The sequence below is a fragment of the Cygnus olor genome, chromosome Z, assembly GCF_009769625.2.
Source record: "Cygnus olor isolate bCygOlo1 chromosome Z, bCygOlo1.pri.v2, whole genome shotgun sequence".
Lineage (NCBI taxonomy): Eukaryota > Metazoa > Chordata > Aves > Anseriformes > Anatidae > Cygnus > Cygnus olor.
In genome coordinates, this window is record NC_049198.1 from 1,182,504 (window position 1) to 1,201,458 (window position 18,955).

At 47.1% G+C, this 18,955-nt stretch overlaps 1 protein-coding gene across 27 annotated transcripts in view; it reads left to right on the forward strand.

Moving 5' to 3' along the window:
• Positions 1 to 18,955, forward strand: part of TCF4 (transcription factor 4) — a 211,569-nt gene that overhangs the window by 164,746 nt on the left and 27,868 nt on the right. For all 27 annotated transcript variants that reach the window (XM_040541721.1, XM_040541709.1, XM_040541708.1 and 24 more), the window contains 4 exons: positions 4,445 to 4,550; positions 6,684 to 6,817; positions 10,139 to 10,271; positions 18,853 to 18,920. In XM_040541721.1, the coding sequence (XP_040397655.1) occupies positions 4,445 to 4,550; positions 6,684 to 6,817; positions 10,139 to 10,271; positions 18,853 to 18,920 (441 nt within the window). The remainder of the gene's footprint in view (positions 1 to 4,444; positions 4,551 to 6,683; positions 6,818 to 10,138; positions 10,272 to 18,852; positions 18,921 to 18,955) is intronic.

Below are 18,955 nucleotides of genomic sequence, written 5' to 3' on the forward strand. Positions count from 1 at the left end.
GGGAGGCGGCCGCCCCAGCCACGCCGCGCTTCCTGGAGGCACCTCCCGGTACTTGGACGCGCCTCAGCAAGCCCTTTGGCGCCAGCCAGAGCCCTTTACTCAAAAGCCAGCGATACTGCGACGTGTTGTAGGCATTCCCAAGGCTGTTTGTTTGGTAGACCCTGGATTCCTGAGGTCTGAACGTGTCACCATGGGCGGAGAGCAGCGCACGGCCGGGTCAGCAGCTCCGCGAGCTGGCGGCCGAGTCCCCAGTACTGGAAAATGTGGGATTTCTGAAGCACGTTCTCAGGACAGCGAGCTTTCCAGAAGAATGAAAGAAGAAAAGGTGTTTGGAACTCGAAGGCAGACTCCCAGAAATGGAGACAATGTGATAATTTTTTCATCATGTCATATTACAGAATGGCTTGTTTTTCCCAGATCATTATTCATCATCTCTTCAAACCTCCCAGCATGAGTCAGAGTGATTTTCTAAATTCAGGCTCTCTTTAAGAATATTAACATCTTTAAATCTATAATGCATTTTCTGTCAAATCAGAAAGTCACTCTTGTACACATCTCGTTACTCTCTCTTCTCGCAGGCAGCATATTTCCATTTCTACCAGTGCCATAAATTTAGCCCGTTTAACTTTCACTCTTCTGGATCAGGTTATTGGGTGGTTTCCTTTATCAATGCTTATTCGTGAGAATTTGTGTCTGTTTAGATGGGGTTATAGACACAATTCCTCTGTAAAATGGTCTGGCAAGCACTTATGGATAGATTATTGATATGATGAAGTGATATCATGGCTTTTTTAAACATTGCTTTGCAGAATAATGACAAAAAGGGACGGGTCGGTCAGAATCTTATCGTTCATCCCGTTAATCATTTCCTCCGCGCCATTTATTGCCCGCTGAAAATGCTGCAGTCCCGATGATACGAAGGCAAACAAATCTGGAGACTTCGGTACAGTTCAGTACGAGAGGAATTTCCATGCGTGCTCTTAACCAAAGTCATGATAACTTGAGAATCCCACTGTGACAAAAATCTGAAAATAATGAATATTTATGTTGAAAGAGTGACACTTCTGCAGGAAATACAAGAGTTTTTTCAAAAGCTTCCTTACATCTCCTCAAATTCTTTCTTATGACTGAGCCTGTCACAGCAAAACGAGTTAATTTCCTTCAATCCAGTGGCGTTCTCTGTGTGAGAATTTAGCTATAAAGCAGCAGAGAAATAAATCAAGCGTCGGCTGTTAGCAAGGAAGAGTTACACCCAGCTACGTGACGGTTTGGGTGCTGGCATTTCTTTGGGCTATTTTCCGCGGCGTTTCACGACAGCTCGGCTCGGCCTGCCCTCCCCGTCTCCGTCGGATGGTTTCGTTTCCTTCCCTTCATGGCCTCGCGCCCCACCGCTGCCAAGGTTTTCATTCATCGCTTCTGCACGACTGCTCCGAGCGGCGCAGAGTCACCCGATGTGCTTGACCCAAGCTCATAATGTAGGGAATTTAGCCGGCAAGCACCATGAAATAGGGACTGGTTTCCTTTACGTGGCGCGCAGGTGGTTGTTCCACCTTCATAGCTCGCGCTCTGCAGGTCCCGAAGAAAGTCAACGTGCAAAGCCCAATTTCTGCCAGGGAAGGGGTCTTGTCCTGGGGCACTTCTTGTTCAACTGGAGTTGTATCTGAACATCATCGGCCTGTAGGAATATAGGGAAGAAACGGCGTTGGGTTGAGCCAAATGCACGTCGCCGTGAGCGGGTAGCCGGGTACGCGGAGCCTCCGAGCCTGAGCAGTGCCCTCCGGGTGTCCGAGCATCCATTTAAATGAAACAGGCAGTAGTGGGGAGCATCCTGCTTTTCTGCAGGGCCACCCAGAGCACGTCAGATGTGATCCAGTTGACTTCTGAACCCCACTGCAGGAAGCTCTGGGGTGGGCGACGTGGGGCACAGGAGGGAGAGCGCCAGGCAGGAGAGGAAGAAGAGGTGGCGGTCACCCTTAAAGTAGCAGGAGCTCCGTGTATCTGTAATCAGAAGGGATGCAGGAGGGTTTTCCTTGTCCATCTCTTCTCAGACCCGTGCCCCTCCTGTTTTTCTCAGGTGAGAGCTGTGGCCGTGGTACTGCGGCCGTGCTGCCTCGCTGCTGAGGTCTAATGAGCGAAAAGGAGGAGGGCCGTAAGCTCATGTGGCTTTTTAAACTCAAAAACATGAAAATACTTCCTTTGGACTAGTTTTCTTTCTCTCAGCAGTCTGCATCAGACTTCATGCGTGCCTCGTAAGCTGCAGCACAGCCGTTAGGGGAAAGCAATGACTTCTCTCCCAAGGGGAAAGCAACGTGGCCCGGGGACAGGCCTGGGCTGCTGGACGGATCAGGAGAGAGCAGGACAGCAAAACTGCTGCGGATTAAACACAGCGGCTTTTAAAGCTAACCATCATACCTCTTTAAGGCACGGCAGCGTAATACATCTGCTTTGCCATCAGCATGCACGCCGCTTTGTTCGAAAGCCCGAGAAGTGCCTGACACGTGTTTGATGAAAGCGTCAGCACAGCGCCTCTGATGTCGCTCCTGCTGCTGACCTGTGCTGCTTCCCTCCCCTGGTTACCCCAGGTACACCGAAGCACGACGCCCGTTTTCTTCATGCCCATCCATAAAGATTTTACCACCAAACGGGCACTCGGGTACCTCTGTGACGAGCTCCCCTGCTCCGCGATGGCTGGGGGCCGTGTGCCGGAGCAGTGCCTAGGAGGAAGGCAGCGCTAGAGGTGGCACCGTGGGCTCACAGCTGGTGACAGGGGGACCCTGGGGCTTGCAGGCACATGCGCTCGTGTGCTTGTGCCTTCGCTCCAGCTGGACGCTGACAGAAAAGTAGGAAGTTCACTGTGGCCTTGGCTGCTACTGCGCTACCTCAGCTCCCCCTGCGTGGGCAGCTCTTGGTGCCGCACGTCAGGGCCGCGGCTTCTGAGGAGGGCCAGCCATGGGGCCCCTGAGCCACCATTGCCCAGGGTCGAGCCATTTGGCCCTGCCTTACCAAAGGCTCTCACTTCAGCTCCCGTTTCTCCGGGTACGGGGTTGCTGCTGGCGCTGCCCTGTGCGGATCACGTTGCGGGCAGGGCAGCGCTTCAGGCCCCGGCCTGCACCCAGGGGCGCGGGTGGCACCGCCCAAGGGATGCCGGCAAGTGGCTCAACATCCCGCAGCCCTTCTGCTTGCCCCTTCTTAAAACCCTCTCTTGATTTTAGAACGAGGGGATCCCTTTAATCCCCGCCGCAGCGGCTGCGAGGTGCGGGCCGGGGGGCGCCGGGCTGCTCGGGGGCCGCGTGCGGCTGCGCTTCGCTGCTGGATTTTCTCTTCCCGTTCGCCGTGACCTGCGAACGTCGGCGTAGGCGCTCTGCCAATTTTGTGATCTGCTGCCTGCTTCAAAATGGAGGCAGGAAGGTATCCATTTTCATCAAGGAGATGACAGTGCTTCAGTCTTCCTGACCATCTGGAGAGAGGCACCTCCAGCGCAGGAACAAAACGCAGAGGAATATCGAGAGCTATAGGGAGAGGGGGTGGAGAGGGAATGAACCACGCTCTAAATAATGAGTTACACTTAGCAGCCTGGACCAGCTTTTGCTTTTTTGTGTGTGTGCTTTTTTTGTGTGTGTGTTGTTTTGTTCTGTATTTTTTTTATTATTATTATTTTTTATTTTTTTTAAATGCTGTCCTGGTTGAACTAGACACGAGCAAGAAACACAGCAGATATGTTATAAAAGGCAAGTCACAGAAACCTCCGGTGTATTAGTAAACAAATGCAAGTAAATTAGTCTTTTGGCACATGTACCGAGTTTATTGCACACACAAATACACTAAGTCCTAGGGAAGGAGGAGTCTTCCCCCCGATGTGTACACATGCTGTGTTGGTGGTCTTGTGTCAGCCCAGGTTTCGAGCAGTCCTTTCAAGCTTCTCTGGAAGGGGCTAGGGCCATGGGAATTTAATATCCCAAGATGTGTTTGTAATTTTCAGTGTTCTTGATAATGCTGCTCTTCAAATCGTCATTTTCTTTTTTTTATTATTTTGGGAAATAAAGTATTTCACTTGCTTGCACTGCTTTCCTTTTTGTTTTTACACGTGTTAAGTCCGTACGCTTTCAGATGAGAAAATCGCTATTGTTTCAAGTCCTTGTTTATTTTAAGCTCCTCAGTGCTCTAGGAAGAACATATGTACATCTGCTTATTCATTTTATTTACAGAAATAAATAGTTTGACAAATACCTTGCAAATATCCTTGTTTAAAACTGGAAAATGTCAGGCTGGAGTTTTCTTTTGAAGCTTCAAATTTATTTCCCAGTCACACGTATACTGAGGGTTTTGTGTTCCGAGAGAAGAATTATGTGGTGTTACGAACTGATTTATACTGAGCAAGGTAAAAACTCAATATTTCTTTCCTGCTTCCTGCTAAAGGCACACTAAATTAGTCTTTTTTCCTTAGGTTTATGCCCCGTCAGCAAGCACTGCCGACTACAATAGGGATTCACCAGGTTATCCATCCTCAAAACCAGCAGCCAGCACTTTTCCTAGCTCCTTCTTCATGCAAGGTAAGATGCTGCTTTCAGAAGGCGAGCTGTTTTGCATATATTTTCCGTGTTTGTATTTTGGCTCGTGTGTAGTCGAGACACACTGCAATATCATCTTGTGGTCTGTAGCATTACCATGAAAATGAAGACCTGGAAGTCTTCGTTTGGCCATTATGCCTCTGCACATCTTGTTCTGATCCCGCAGTGAAACGGCAGAATGAATAACTCGCCAGCTTCTTATCACCTGAGTTTCTTGAAGCGTTTTTTTCCGGCAGTGCATGTGCGCATCTATTATGCGTATACTAAACGCGCACAAATTTGGGCATGTACTTTGTGCATCGCTGGTTTTAAGTTAATGAGGAGGATTTTATCTTACGTTAAGTATGCAGCGCTACAAGTACGTGTGTTTGTGTGCGTGTGGAATTAGAGCAACCTTCTTGAAGTGATGCAGTTTCTCTCGTTTGAGGCTGGGTTAATAGTTTTCACGTATTCACTGTTACCATGTTGTCTTTCTCTCTGTGATTACCTGCAAGTTTGATGAATTTCCCTATAACTTAATAAATAAAATTCTTAGGGTTTGGAAAGATCTGCACACAATTAGGGTACTCATCTTTTGCCACATCTAGGGCAGAATAACTTGCTTTTAAATGCTTCCGCATAGACTCTGATTTTGGCTCTGTAGAGGACAAGTAAATCTGTTTAATTCTGTAGGACCGCTGGGCTGAAGTACTTGCAGGGCACGGGGTTAGGTTTTGCTGCCTCTATATATACTTCCTAGTTTCTACCCACACAAAAAAATCCCTTTTGAGTCGAAAAAGGGGTTTTTTTATGGGACCCAGTTGAAGGTTCTGGGTGCTGCTCAGTGTCTCCAGGCCTCTGCTGGGACTCTTCCCATCCCTGGGGGTCCCGTGACGGGCAATGAGGATAGGAGGGATGAGGACGGCAGCAGAAGCACTGCCCCTTTTGTCACCTCCTTTGGTGCAGAGATCTCCATCCAGACCAGTCCCCGAGCTGGGAAGGATGGGTGGTGGCTGAAAAGAAAATGGTGGTCTTGGCTTCAGCGTCAACAAATACTGCCTAGAGAGCACCGGGGAGCTCCAACAGAGCTATAAAAGCTGGAGGTTAATAGGGTTCTAGTGCCATCAAATATTTACCCTTTGTAGTGCTTAGCCATTCTGCCTTTTTAAATGATACCTTCCCTCAGATTTGCATGGAAGACATAAATCTCCGTTAAGTGACTGTTCAAACAGCTAGGGGAAGGTGATGCTAGAAGTGCCGCTGTTGCCTGGGTGTTTGAAGTGTATAAATAAGGCAGGGTTGTAGGTGAGACATCATAATTTTTTATTAGACCAACTCCTGGAGTTTGAAAGAGCAGGCAACTTCTCCAGCCCACGTGCCTGTCTTTGAGGTCTGCTGCTCGTTAGGGAAAAGTTATCTTTTTTTTTTTTTTTTTTAAGGCTTTGGCATTCTTCCAGTGGAAAATAATTTTCGTTGCGTTATTGTAATTCCATTTCAGCACGTCTGGTTAAAGGCAAAACGTGCAGCTTGCTCTTCCCTTTGATAAAATTTGGGGAGCCCTTTTTGTAACCTTTGGTGCGCGTTGAGCCTTGGCAGCGAACTCGGCTGCGCAGTGCTCGGTCTGTGCAGAAGCAGAAACTGGAGGAACAATACGAGTGGTGCTGCTCTCTCTGTTAAACAAACAAACACGAAACAAGGACAAAACCAAACAACTCAGACAGCTTTCTGGGTGTGGAAACGTTCAGAGTTCGGGATATATCCCAGCATTTATCGAGCCGAGGCTTCTCCAAAGCTCGTTAGCCCATCCTGATTGCGTAGACTTCCGAGCGTTTCATTTCAAAGTTCAGACTTCTGGCTGATGGAGCCGGTTACAAGTGAGTTTACGCACTCAGGCTTATGATGCAGTGCAGGAATAAAGCTGCAGGAAGCTTCCAGGCAGAAGTTCTGCCACCGAGATGAGGTATTTGGGGATGACACTGCTACTGCTGCCCAGCTCCGCTGTATTTTCGCAGTAGGCCTTTATGCCAAAGCCACGTAGTCGCGTAACCCCGTTAGAGCCTGCAGCAGGACAAAACGTGAGCTTTTGGAGGATTTCCAGCCTTGGGACAGCCGCGTCTGTGTCCTCCTCTCTTGCAGATGGCCATCACAGCAGCGACCCGTGGAGCTCCTCCAGCGGGATGAACCAGCCCGGCTACGGGGGCATGCTGGGCAACTCTTCTCACCTCCCCCAGTCCAGCAGCTACTGCAGCCTGCACCCCCACGACCGCTTGGTAAGGGGCAGGGGCACGGGGCCGGGGGGCACCGGGGTGGGCAGCCCGGGCACCCACCGCAGCAGGGGCACGCGCTCGAGGTGCGCCTCTGAGAGGGCTCTCCAAAAACAGCCTGGAAACATTGCAAAAAAACCCCCAAGCATTATATTTAGGCACTTCTGGGGGAAGAAAGGGTTTACACTGAGCCGTAAAACAACTCGGGGAGCCCTCGGGAATGGAAGCGGCCACGTGTGCCAAGGCATCGTCTTGGCGATTAGCTCCTTCGCACGGTTTCCACAGCCTGTACCGTACCCGTTTCCACTGGCAGTCCTGACGTGTCACAGCCCCTGTACCCGTCCCAACCCCTCCTCGTGGAACTGGGAAGTGAAAAGAGCAGAAAAAGCCGCTGCGTGGGCTGGTGCTGAGCCCACAGCGCGAGGCGGAGCGGCCTGGCCTTTGATTTCTGGCAGCCGCTGTCCTTCGCTGGTCACAGGTAGCCGTCTAGCATACATTTGCTGTTTTCAAAAAGGGATTTTTTTTCATTTTCTCTGGTACATCCTGATCTCTCACACGAGGAAGTTGCTGGGACTGATTCCATCTATTGTATTGGAATAGAACAAAATTGGAATTAAATCTGATTTGAGTGCAGCTTAGTGGATATTCTCCTAATATCGCGGCTGAATTGGATATGTAGAAATGACACTGGGTTGCATCAATTCAGCCCTTCATTTTGCTTTTGTTTTTAAGTAAAGGAGGAGATAAACAAATGAACAGGCTGCTGAAGTGAAGCCCTTTTCCTCAAAACGCATGAAACATTATGTTTTTCCGTTCTATACCTGTGCTTTTCACTCCTGAAGACCATTAAAAACGAAGAGCAGCGAGTACTGGTTTTAGGGGAGAAGTCTGTTGCCACGAAGTCTAGGAGAAACATCGTTTGAGGAATAAGGAGAAACAAACTTCACCGTTGCAAACTGAAAATTAATTTGCAAAACAAATCTTTAAAGTCTCACATTTAATGAGGTTAGCACACTGCTATGTAAAATTAATAGGAAGTCAAAAGCAAAAGGAATTGCCTCAAAAACTGCTTAATCATGTCCTTATAAAAAACGTAATTAAGGCACTAAGCAAACTTAATGTTGCTCTGAAGTGACAAGCATATATTACAAAAATTGAGCGTAACTTTTAAAAGCCAATTTCATCTAATTTGGTATCTACACTGGTACTCATCCGTCAGAATTAGGTGGCTTTTCCATGGTATCAGCTCAGGATTCAGGTAAGAGAGCTGAGTGCCTTCGCTGGGCAAGTCTGCAAACATTCTCGCATTTCTTTTAAGTTTTCTTTGATTATGAATTTCTTGGTTTTGTAACATGTAGGGGGGGTTACGAAGACTTAGAATATTTCTACAGTGTAAAATGAGAACAGATATTCCACCTGTAGTCCCCCAAATGTTGTTTGTTTTTTTTAATAGATACTATTATTTTTCCTAAATTTCAGAGACAGTGAGGACCCAGCTCTCTCACTGGTGCCAGGCTGAGTTGCAGGTGCTCGGGGCTGGCAAAGCTCATACTAATCGTCCATTCTGGGCATCTGGACGGGCAGAATCTTCCATATTTTTAGCAGAATTGAGACAGAAGAAAGACTTTGATAGTTTAAGTACACTGTGCATAATTTCTGGTGGGGGATCAGTGAGAGGTCAGCAGTTTCACTCTAAGAAAAGCCCGGGGAGGAAATTTTGGATGATCTCAGTTCAGTTCCCTGCAAATGTCCTTAACTTCTCGGTGACCTGTAGAGAAACTGCACGTAGCAAAAAGAAGAAAGAAAAGCTGTTATTATTCTTATTTTCTGAGCCATTTCAGTGATTTTCTAAATAGATGGTCTCAATACAGAGAAGAGTTCCTGGCTAAGCTATATTCAGATCCCACGTTTTTCCTGAAATATTTAGCAATAGCGGTTTGATGTCTTCCCCTGTGAAACGAGAGAATCACGCAACAGCACTTCCCTGCGTGTCACGGAGCAGGAGTTCAGCAGGGGAGATGGAGTCACTGATGTTTAGACTATTGACCTAAGCAATCCTCGTTGACTTGTGCCTCCATCCTAGGACAAATTCCGTTCAGCTGTGCCAACGGGATTTGTGGCTGAAGTCCCGGAGTGGTTTACAAGCGAGCCTGAAAAAAGCTTGAACACCTCATTCAGACTTTGGCCAGAGCTGAAGCTATTTTTTTCCATAGATAAGAAAAATGGCATTGAGTTATATTATTTTATTCTTTGAGAAAACTTCCAAATATTCGGTCGCTTGTCACTTAGTTATGAGTAACCTGTAAAAGTAATTAAATAGTGCAAACGAAGGGAAAGATGCTTTTAGCCAGCTTACTGAGAACAACCTAAGGACACAGAGGGCATGAGGATGATCTTGTAGTGGCATCTGAATGCCTCGATTTTGGGCTAGGTCCTGTCATTTGTCTGCAGCCACCTGTGTTGCCAGGGAGGCTTTGTGTCAGTCCCCAAAACCCAGAGGTCTTCTGCAGGACCTCTCTCTGCTGGGGGCATGGCTATGGTAAAGATAAAAGCTGGGCGTGTTCTAGGCCTTGTCTGCACGCAGGATCTCACGCTGATTAAAAAACAACTATTTAACAGTGACAAACAGCGCGAATGTAAGCTGGGGTTCGTGTAATGTAAATCCAGCAGAAGTGTAACCGCAGCAATGTTGTCTCACAGTAATGAAGGTTTGTGTCGATCCAGCCACACAGCTACCAAAGCCTTCCGTGTGTTGCCCAGACGCTTGTCCCAGGCTTGTTTGGAGAGTGTGATCCATCACATTTTTGGTCATCTGTTGCGCAGACACACTGCAGCAGGAGGGCGGACTGGCCCGGCCGATACCCGGTGTGCCAGCGTCTTTCCTCCTAGCAAGTTTTGTAGAACCAGGCATGCATGCCTCGCAGTCGAATCTTGCTTTAAAGTTTGAAAGCATTATGAGGTTTCTGCCTCTTCTCTTGGAAGACTTTTCCTCCAACCCAGAGCTGTCCCTGTCAGAAAGCTTTGCTTGGTACATCACCTAAGCATTTTTCTCTTAGTTTCTTCTCATTGCGTCTCTACAGTACCACCACCAGTTACGAACCCTCCTCTGTGGATATTCATGCGTGGCAGATAGGTATGTGCTGCATCTTCTCCAGAAGCTGTCAAACTGAGGTGGAAAAACACGCTCCCCCTGTAGTCCCATGGCTTTTCTCGGTTGGGTGAAGCACAGCAGCACCTGGAACTGGAGCAACACGAGTAGCCTGCTGCCCTTTATGTTCTCAATACTTAAAATATTTCCCTTTTTTTGAACTCCTTTTTTTGGCACAGAGCTACCCATCACACTCCTCAGCAGACATCAACTCCAGTCTTCCTCCGATGTCCACCTTCCACCGCAGTGGCACGAATCATTACAGCGCCTCGTCGTGCACGCCGCCTGCCAACGGGACCGACAGCATCATGGGTGAGTGCGGGCGGGCGCTCCGGCTGCTGCCCGGGGCTTCCCCGCTCTCTCCTGCCTCTGTTTTCTGCGCCAGGGCACTGCTAATGCCAGAGAGCCGAAATCAAGGTGGGGAAGTGTATTGAGTTCAGAAGGCTCAGGGAGATGGCAGAATTTTCGTGGAAATAAGTACATCCTAAATGACGTTGCCCTCCTTTGCGCATATATTTGAACACTATTACTTTTTTTGGTGAAATAAGTAGAACTGCAGCCGAGTGTTTGCTTCAAAAATGGTATGGAAGATGGTATGTTACCCCCAGTGCCTGCTCTGGCTAGTTTTGAAGTCTGGCTTTAGTGTCCTTAGTGATCTAATTGCCTGCAGCACCTCGGGAACACCTCATGATACACCTTGTGTATCACAGCGGTCGTCCCCTTCAGTGTTTTCCTGATTTCCCCGTGGTGCGGGGGACGTGGAGGTGGCAGCGTGTCCCTGCAGCGAGGAGAGCCTCCGCTGACATGGCTGATACTGTTCTGACACGCTCTGCAAATAAAGAGCGTGCATTTGTGTACTTTCTTAAATAGTTGGCAAACACCGGTTCAGACTTCAATACAGGAAATAAAAAATATTGCTTTGCCTGTATTTCAAAGAACAAATAAAGCTAATTAAATAATTGGTAAATAGGGAACACATCGCTGGACACATGTTTCGGATTACACACATGATTCTGTATTGAATGACTGGGAGCAGGACTAATGCAGCAAGAATGGAGGGTGGGTTCAAACATTAACACATGGGCATCATATTTTTCAAGGTCTCTGAACAAAGAAAAAACTAAATACAGTCTCTTCTTAATTTGTCACTGTCTGAGAAAACCGTATCCTGTTTCAGGATAGTGTTTCTGTGCTCAATCTTGCCATTCCATTGAGAGTTCTTCCTTTACAATGTATTGCTGCTTCTGTGTGCACGACACACAAAAATCACTCTCTCTTTCTCCCTCAAAAGAAGCCTAATAGAGTCAAACTTAATTCAGCCATTTTACAGCCATGATGCAGGCGCCTTACAGATAACGTTTAGGGATGCAGAATTTTGCAGAGGGATGCAAACGGGCAGGAGCGAGAATCCTGTCTCCTGCCCATATGCCTCAGTGCCTGAATTACCCATGTGAAAAAATTCCTCCAGACTTTCATCTGGATTCCTCTCCTGAAAATCCAGTGTGCAAAGAAAAGCCAGAAGAGCTGCAATCCAAACATGCAAATTGTTTCAGCAGTTGTAAATATTAATCAAGTAGTACTGGTGAGCCATGTCTGAGGGCAGCAAAAATATTTGATGGGTCTGGATGCAAGTCCTGTCCTCCTCCCAAATCGGTGAACGTGCCCTGAAGGCTGTGTGCATGCTGTTCTTCCCCTGTGTGCCCTGATTTTCCTAGACAAGCAGCCTGGGCTGGCCCATCGTGCTGCCTGGGCTGGATGACTGCTGCATCACCCAACAAAGGGACACAGCCACGGATGTCCTCTAAGTGTCTGGTCATCCGTGGGACACTCTGCAATGGCAGCGGGGCATAAACCACCACGAATAGGGCTTGGGTAGATGAGCTGCGTTCCCTGATGGTGGTGCAGCTTCAAAAGGCACCAGGGAGAAGGTTCTTTCATGAGGCTGCACGATGGCATCGACAGAAAGCAGTGGTTAATTTTATGCAAAGTGTTGGCTTTTATTTTCAAAGGTCTGAAGCAGTGCAATGTTTAGGCAACCAGTTATTGAGCTCGACTCGTACAGCGTATGCTAAAGGCGCTCCATCGTATCCATCTGATGCCCGTATTAATCCTGCTCACTGCTTTCAGTTCTAATGACATGTTGTTTGTATGACATTATGCACTGTGACATGCAGCTTTTCCAGGAGAAACATTATGTGCATTTCCCCTTGAGGCACTGGTTTCACAGTAATTTTATTACTCTAGCAGTCACATAATACTGCGCTGTATATTTTACAAGAATGTTAAGCTTCCAGTTACACTAGGGTGGCGAACTGTCGCGCAGCGTAAGAAGGATATGACTTCTACCCAGCAATGTCAGTTCCCCATAATTTGGGAAGATCATCAGCTGTGAATACCAAGATGGTGCAAGTTTTTCCACTCCTCTTTACATAGAAACATAATTTCCAGCCCTCTGTTTCAGAAAGCACTGTTCCATCGGAACAGCGTGAGTTTGTGCTAGAGTTGAACCTATAAAAAGTCTGGCTGGAATTCTCTCATGGAAGGCTGCAGCCTATCTGTTACACTAGATACTTTGCTCGATATAATTATCCTCGTTGAGATACAGATTCCTGGAAGTTTATTCAATAATCTAAGACTTACAATCCGAGTCCCACCAGAAAGATGGGAAAAGGCTGTACTTCATCATCCTGTCCGGTTGCCTTCCAGTGCGGAATTGTTCTTCGCAGAAACATGCTGAGAAAGTTTTAGGAGATTAAGTATAACAATAAACACGCTCTTCAGCGTCGTTAGAACCAATCCATCAAAGGTTGCAGTCTTTCACGATGTCTTCGGTACATTAATAGTTTGGTGGGCAGGGGAATAGCTCCCAAGGACCGGTGACAGCTCTTGCAATACATTTTCAAGTCCTGCCGTGCAGTCCCGTTCCCAAGCTATCTTTGTCTCCTGCATCGTGCCAAAATTTGCTGATGCCTTGTGTCGGTGGAGACCTGCACCCAGACCTGTCGTGTCAGAGGGGACATCCCTGCCTGGTTCTGCAGGCACCTGCTTAGGGACCTGTTGTTCCTGAAGCTCTCAACCTCCTGTGAACCTGCCAAAACTGCCTGTGTGGCTTCCCACGCCTGCATTCTCACTGCCTGTGGTGTGGAGGCAAGCTTTACCTACCTGGTTTGTTTCCCTAAAATTTTCACTGAGCGTTCCCTAGCTCTTCCCTCAAACCTTTGTCCCCCATTAATTGAAACCTTTCTGGAAGCCTGCATTTGGCAACTCCATCCCGTTACAGCCTGCTGCGGCGATGTTTTGGATAAAGTGTGCCCTTCCAGTTCTGAGGGAGTTTCGTAGCATTCCTAGCACTAAGTCTCTCAGTGTTTTACATAAGAACTTGAAAACATCTGTCCTCGTTCAGACCAAAGCTGCTGTACACCATGGGCCTGTCTCCGGCAAGGACACTTCCTTGGGAAGGGTATAAAAGGAGGGAGTGAGCACGTGTGATATTTTCACAGGCGTTTCCAGCCAGAGCTGGGTGCTGTGCTGAGTATTTAGAAATCTGAAGCGTTTTTTTTTTCCCCACAAAGTGTCCCAGCCCCTCGTGCAGCCCGTGTGAGCTCGGCACGGCCCCGCTTGGCCTGCTGCAGGACGAGGACCTGCCATGGCTTCGCACCAGCTCTGCCCGGCTCCCTTCATGAGCCCAGCTCCCCCGCGGGCACCAGCAGCCACCACCACTGCCCCAACCTGTTCATGCCACAGAACATTTTTAGGAATTTCAGCCTTCTCAGCACCAGCTCAGCTGGGATAGGTCCCCGGCATGGTGACGTGTGGTGGCTCGGCTCTCCTCCGCTTCCACTTTGACCCTGCTCCCTCCAGGCCCGACGTGGCCCCCCCCACGTTCTCGTGTTGTCACAAGTACCAGATAGCCCTTCTTCCCTCCTCTTTGTGACTCTGTGGCCTGTCGTGCCCTGCTGTGGCTCTTGGAGAATCCACATTTATTGTGGTCATCCCCTGGAGGGACCACCCCACCGCCTTGCTGTTCTCTAGGCCTTGAGGCTCATTCTCGGACTCCCCAAATCTTTGTTCCACAGCTGTGGGCTGGGTCCGTGGGGCAACGTGACAGGTTTCTGCTTCGCCTCTGCTCTTTGCCCAGCGATTGCTGGCTGTTGGGCCTTCCTGGTGGGCAGCAAGGGGCTGCTTGATGGCCAGGCCAGGGTTTGAGCGAGTTACTCGTGTCCCTGCAGGTCTTCTCCTTCTGGAGCATGTTTGAGGGAACCAAGCACCCACCCATGTCCCTTCATAGCATAAGGCTTTTTTCCCCCGGTACTTGTTACAAGAGCTGTTCTTTGCAGGCAACATTGTCTTATTATCCCCAGTAGTACTTTTATCTTCAGGATCTCACCAAATGCCACAACCTCAGCCTGTGTTACTTTTTTTTCCCCAGGCCACATACGGGTGCGTTGAACAGTACAGATCTGCACAATGGGGATTTGGGGGGTAATGTTCCTCTGCTAACTATTAATTCCTACTCTTGTATTTTCTCCCTTAATCACTTCTTAATCCGCAAGAATATCTTCTGTTCCCTCTTATCTGAGACCCATTTAGTTTAAGAGCCTTTGGGAGATGGCTTTGTTGAAAGCTTTCTGAGAGCACAAATCCGTCATATTTACAGGATCCCCTGCATCACTGTGCTCCTTGTCTGTTGGAAAGAATTTAGGTTTGCAGGACATGGCTTCCCCCCACAAAGCATCGTTGGCTTTGCAATGTAGTGTATTTACCCATTTGTATATTGTTCTTTGGTATTTCTTCTCATGGGGAAGTCAGATTTGAAATTGGGTGGCTCTTTGAACTCACAGAACTTTGTTTTCAGTATTGGTGTGATGTTCTGCACCTTCTTCACTCCAGTACTAGGTCAGTCTAAGCACATTTTACGCTGCGGTAAAAGTTAGAGAAATTTGTGTTTGAGTTTCTTGAGAGCTCATAGAAATGTCATTTCTTTCTTCTTTATTTTTCTTTTTATTGATTTATTTTAAAGCCTTTACATTGACACCTCAGTTGGAACCAATTTTTCTGACTAATCCCTTTTAAAATACCATCCATCCTGTGGACAAAGCTGATGAAAATAATCAGTTCAGCATTTCTTCCGTGACCTTTTTTTTTTTTTTCCCTTGTGTTCTGCTATTGCATCGTCATCTGATGAGCTTTAATATTAGCTTCCAAGCCATTAAAATATTTCTGTTAAGGTATGTTTGGCCTCATCCAAATACACTTCCTTGCTTTTCCTAGGAATTTTCTCCCATTCAATGTGCTGCTCTGGGCACCAGCGATGTGGAGCTCAGGAAAACATCCCAGTTATTTAAACATGACTGTCGTTGTGCAAACCGAAACTGCCAGCTCAGCCTGCGCTCGGCCCCCACGGCGTTGGTGGCTGTATTTAAATAGCGTTTCATTGAAGCCGCTGGTAAAAGGGCGGACCAACAACTGTGAGATATTAATAGAAACCCTTGGTTATATTCCGTAGCCATCCGCTGCCTCAAGCACCACTGTATGTTACTTTTCTCTGCAGTGAATCCATGCTCTTCCATACACTTAACGTCCATTTTCTCTTCGTGTAGTCCCATGTCCTGCGATGATGTTTGGTGCTGTTGCCTCTGAAGCAGTTGGGCTCTTGCAGTAGACAGTGCTTGCTCTTCTTAAGACTATATTTTTCTGTTAATCCTTCAAACAGGGAGTTTTCTTAACCACCTACAGGTTTCAGTCATGTCTCTTCTATTACCAGAATAACTAAAAAACATAATTTATGTGCAAAGCAGTGATGTGAAAAATAAACACATCCATTAAAGGTTAGCTATATTTAAGTAAACCTGGTTATTTTGGGGACACAAAGACTTCTACAAGATCTCTGTCTGGTTATGTTTAACTTGGTGTTCCACACAGAAGGTGCCTCAGCTACCTTCCTTTGCCCGTTTTCTCCCATCTGTGCAGTCGTCCGTCCTCTGGCATTTTCCTGGGGTTTTGCAGTCTGCAGCTCGGAGCCAGCCTGAGCTGGGGGTGCACCTGGACGTGTGTTCAATAACCACGGATGGATGTTTTCCCCCATGAATTTGCCCAGTTCTTTTTTAACCTATTTGCACACTTGGTCTTTGCATTCCTTAAACCAAAGACTTTTCCCATTTGGCTGAACACCGGTGAAAAAAAAAAAACATTTTGTTTTCTTTTAGTGGGTGCCTTTCAGTTTTTCTGTGCAGAGAATGATGAATGGTCGTGCCCAGCTTGCCTTCCCCGTGTCACGAACCTCAGCTGCATCGCTCTTCACGCTCCTCTTCCCCGTGCAGCACCCTGTCTGCAAAAGGAAACTTTACACACTCCTGCCCATCCTTGTGGCTCTTCCTGTATGATTTCAGGGCCTCTTGTAGTAATTTGTCTTTGAAATCTTTCAGGAAAAGCCTAATATTCAGCATATCCAAGGAATTCCTTTGTTTTTGACAGCAAAGAGGAGAGGTGGCCCAGCTCACGCTGGAGCAGGGCTGCAGTCCTTGCGCTTCCTTCTCCCGCAGGAGCGGTACAGCTCATCTCATTAGGAGAGACCAGCCTTCAGACAGACAAATGTAGGACTTAATTTTAGAATAATGTAGTTAGGGTCACTTAGAAAAAGGAAAAAACAATGCATGATTTACATTTAGATTCACAGTTCACTTTAGAGCGAAGTAACTGAATTTCTGGACATCTGCCTGGTTGCAAAACCTGTAGGTTGTGATTTACAACATTAAATTAGCTTGATAAGTTGTATCTCTAACTGAGGCCATGTATTCTGCTGGTGTGCTTTCGCATTTCTGTGTTAGTATTTGGGGCTGTAATAACTTCATACTTTCCCTGGCAGCTCAGCGGAGTAAATCCTAAAACTTTCTATATCTTGATACCTAATTTCAAGCTAAGATGAAATTACAAATAGGCCATCACTGCCATACGAGCATATTTTCAGGTGTACAATAATGAAAATAAAAGTTTATATAAGAATTTAATAAGAATGTGTAAGTTCATGTAAAAGAGGTGAAAGAGGCAGGGACACATGTAATATTTGGGGCTTCTTTAGATGATTCTGCTGTAGGAGAAGTGCTGAAACAGGGTTGTATGCAGTCAAATTAAATGTACAGGTACTGCATTTAATAGAAAACGTGTGCATTGTACGTGAAATACAGAGGGAAGATGCTCTCCTGTGCCATCCCTTAAGTTTTTCTAACTGGACGTCAGACAGTTGGAGTTAGATGATTTCTGAAGTTCCCTTCCAGCTGAACTACTTTATTCTAGGCTTGGCTGAAGCTGCTACTAGAAAGTTTGGGCTTAAGCAGGGTGGAGGATCAATAACACCTGGGCCAGGGTGCAAAGGTCCCCAAAAGCCACATTTCCCTGGTGCTGCCGTGGAGCTGCAGCATGCACAGGCAGATCTCATCTGCCGTGAGCGCTGGGCCAAGTACGTTCAGCTGGTAGTGACATTCAGCTGTAGTTACTCAAAGAGCCCAAATCAAAGAGCTGTAAGATGGATCCAACGCTTCTTCCCATGCCCTGATCTTCGAACGGCATAGTGCTGCAGGAGGGGACGGTTATTTTTCTTGTCATGGCCCAAAAAGTGTATACACACACAAGTGCATCCCTTCAGTAAAAAAGTTGCAGCATCAGTCATTCAGAAGTTACAAAACACGAAGGTTGAAGGGTGGCATTAATCGGGATGCCAGATATCAGTCCGGCCTTTCCATGGGTGGTGGCTGGCCGCTTGCTTCTCATTTTCTCTTTGCCTGACTTCCAGTCTGCGGGGCCCAAAGCAGGAGTATTGATCACGCACAGCAGTCAGTCAGAGCGGTGCTTTTCCTTTATAAATGGACACGGAGATGCTGAAGCTGGGGAACATTTTGCCCTCGTTTTTCTTGCCTTCAATTTCTCCTGTGAACGGCGACGTTTCAGTCCTATCACTCGAGGGTGAGAAATTGGTGGACTGTTACACCACGATTTTTCTTTCCCTAAATTGCTTATATGAAAGGTGCGATCCTATCACTTGAGAGATGGTAAAAAAATCATTTAATTAAAGGCTCGTGTAATGTTTTAAGTACAGTCAGAGGAGCGCTTCGGAGAAGTCTATGGAAATTAATAAAGCCTTTAAAACATGCTTTGAAACGTATACAAAGGACTAGGGTCACCGAGTGAATGGGGAGAAAACAAAACCCCGGGTAGCTGCTTATTACCAGCACTTTGTCCTTCCCGTGTGCTGAGCGAGGCTGGGGCTGCGTGGAGGAGCAGTAAGCGATCGTGTAATTAATGCCTGGCTCGCAGTACAGACGCAGAAGAGAGAAATTAGGCTCCACTGGCAGACTGAATTCTGGCATCCCCGGCTCTGGGGAGTTTATCTCTGCCGCCTTTGTAATATTCCTCTGTGGTAGCTTCTGGTGGTTTATACGAGGAACATTGCCCTTACATATAAGTTTTGGAAGAGAAAACCCTTGCTGGAGCAAAGTTCGAAGAGCCCAGAGCACAGGCACCGAGGCTGAGCACGCGATGGAGGGCGGGCAGCCACTCCTGAACCCGGTCTTTAGTGTTAGGAGCTTGCACAATGTCCATGCCTTTGAGCATCTTCGACTAGCAACCTTTTATTTAGAAAAATAAAGCCATATGGCCGAGTACTATCAAATATGCGATATATTTTTTTATAAAAACAACATCTCAAGTTTATATTTTATCTGAAAAAATGGAGCGTGAATGTGTTTGATATCTACCTTAGCAAACAAATTAATGGCAATTAAAGATTAATTTGATGTAATTAGCATTAAAATGCAATTAAATTATGAGTAAGTGGACCAGGAATAGAAACGGATGATGTCTTTCTGTCTGTTTTTACATTGAGTCTTTTGTTTTTCAGCAAACAGAGGAAGTGGGGCGGCAGGCAGCTCGCAGACTGGTGATGCGCTGGGGAAAGCACTTGCCTCTGTAAGGAAATATTTACTTTGGAATACACGTTTACC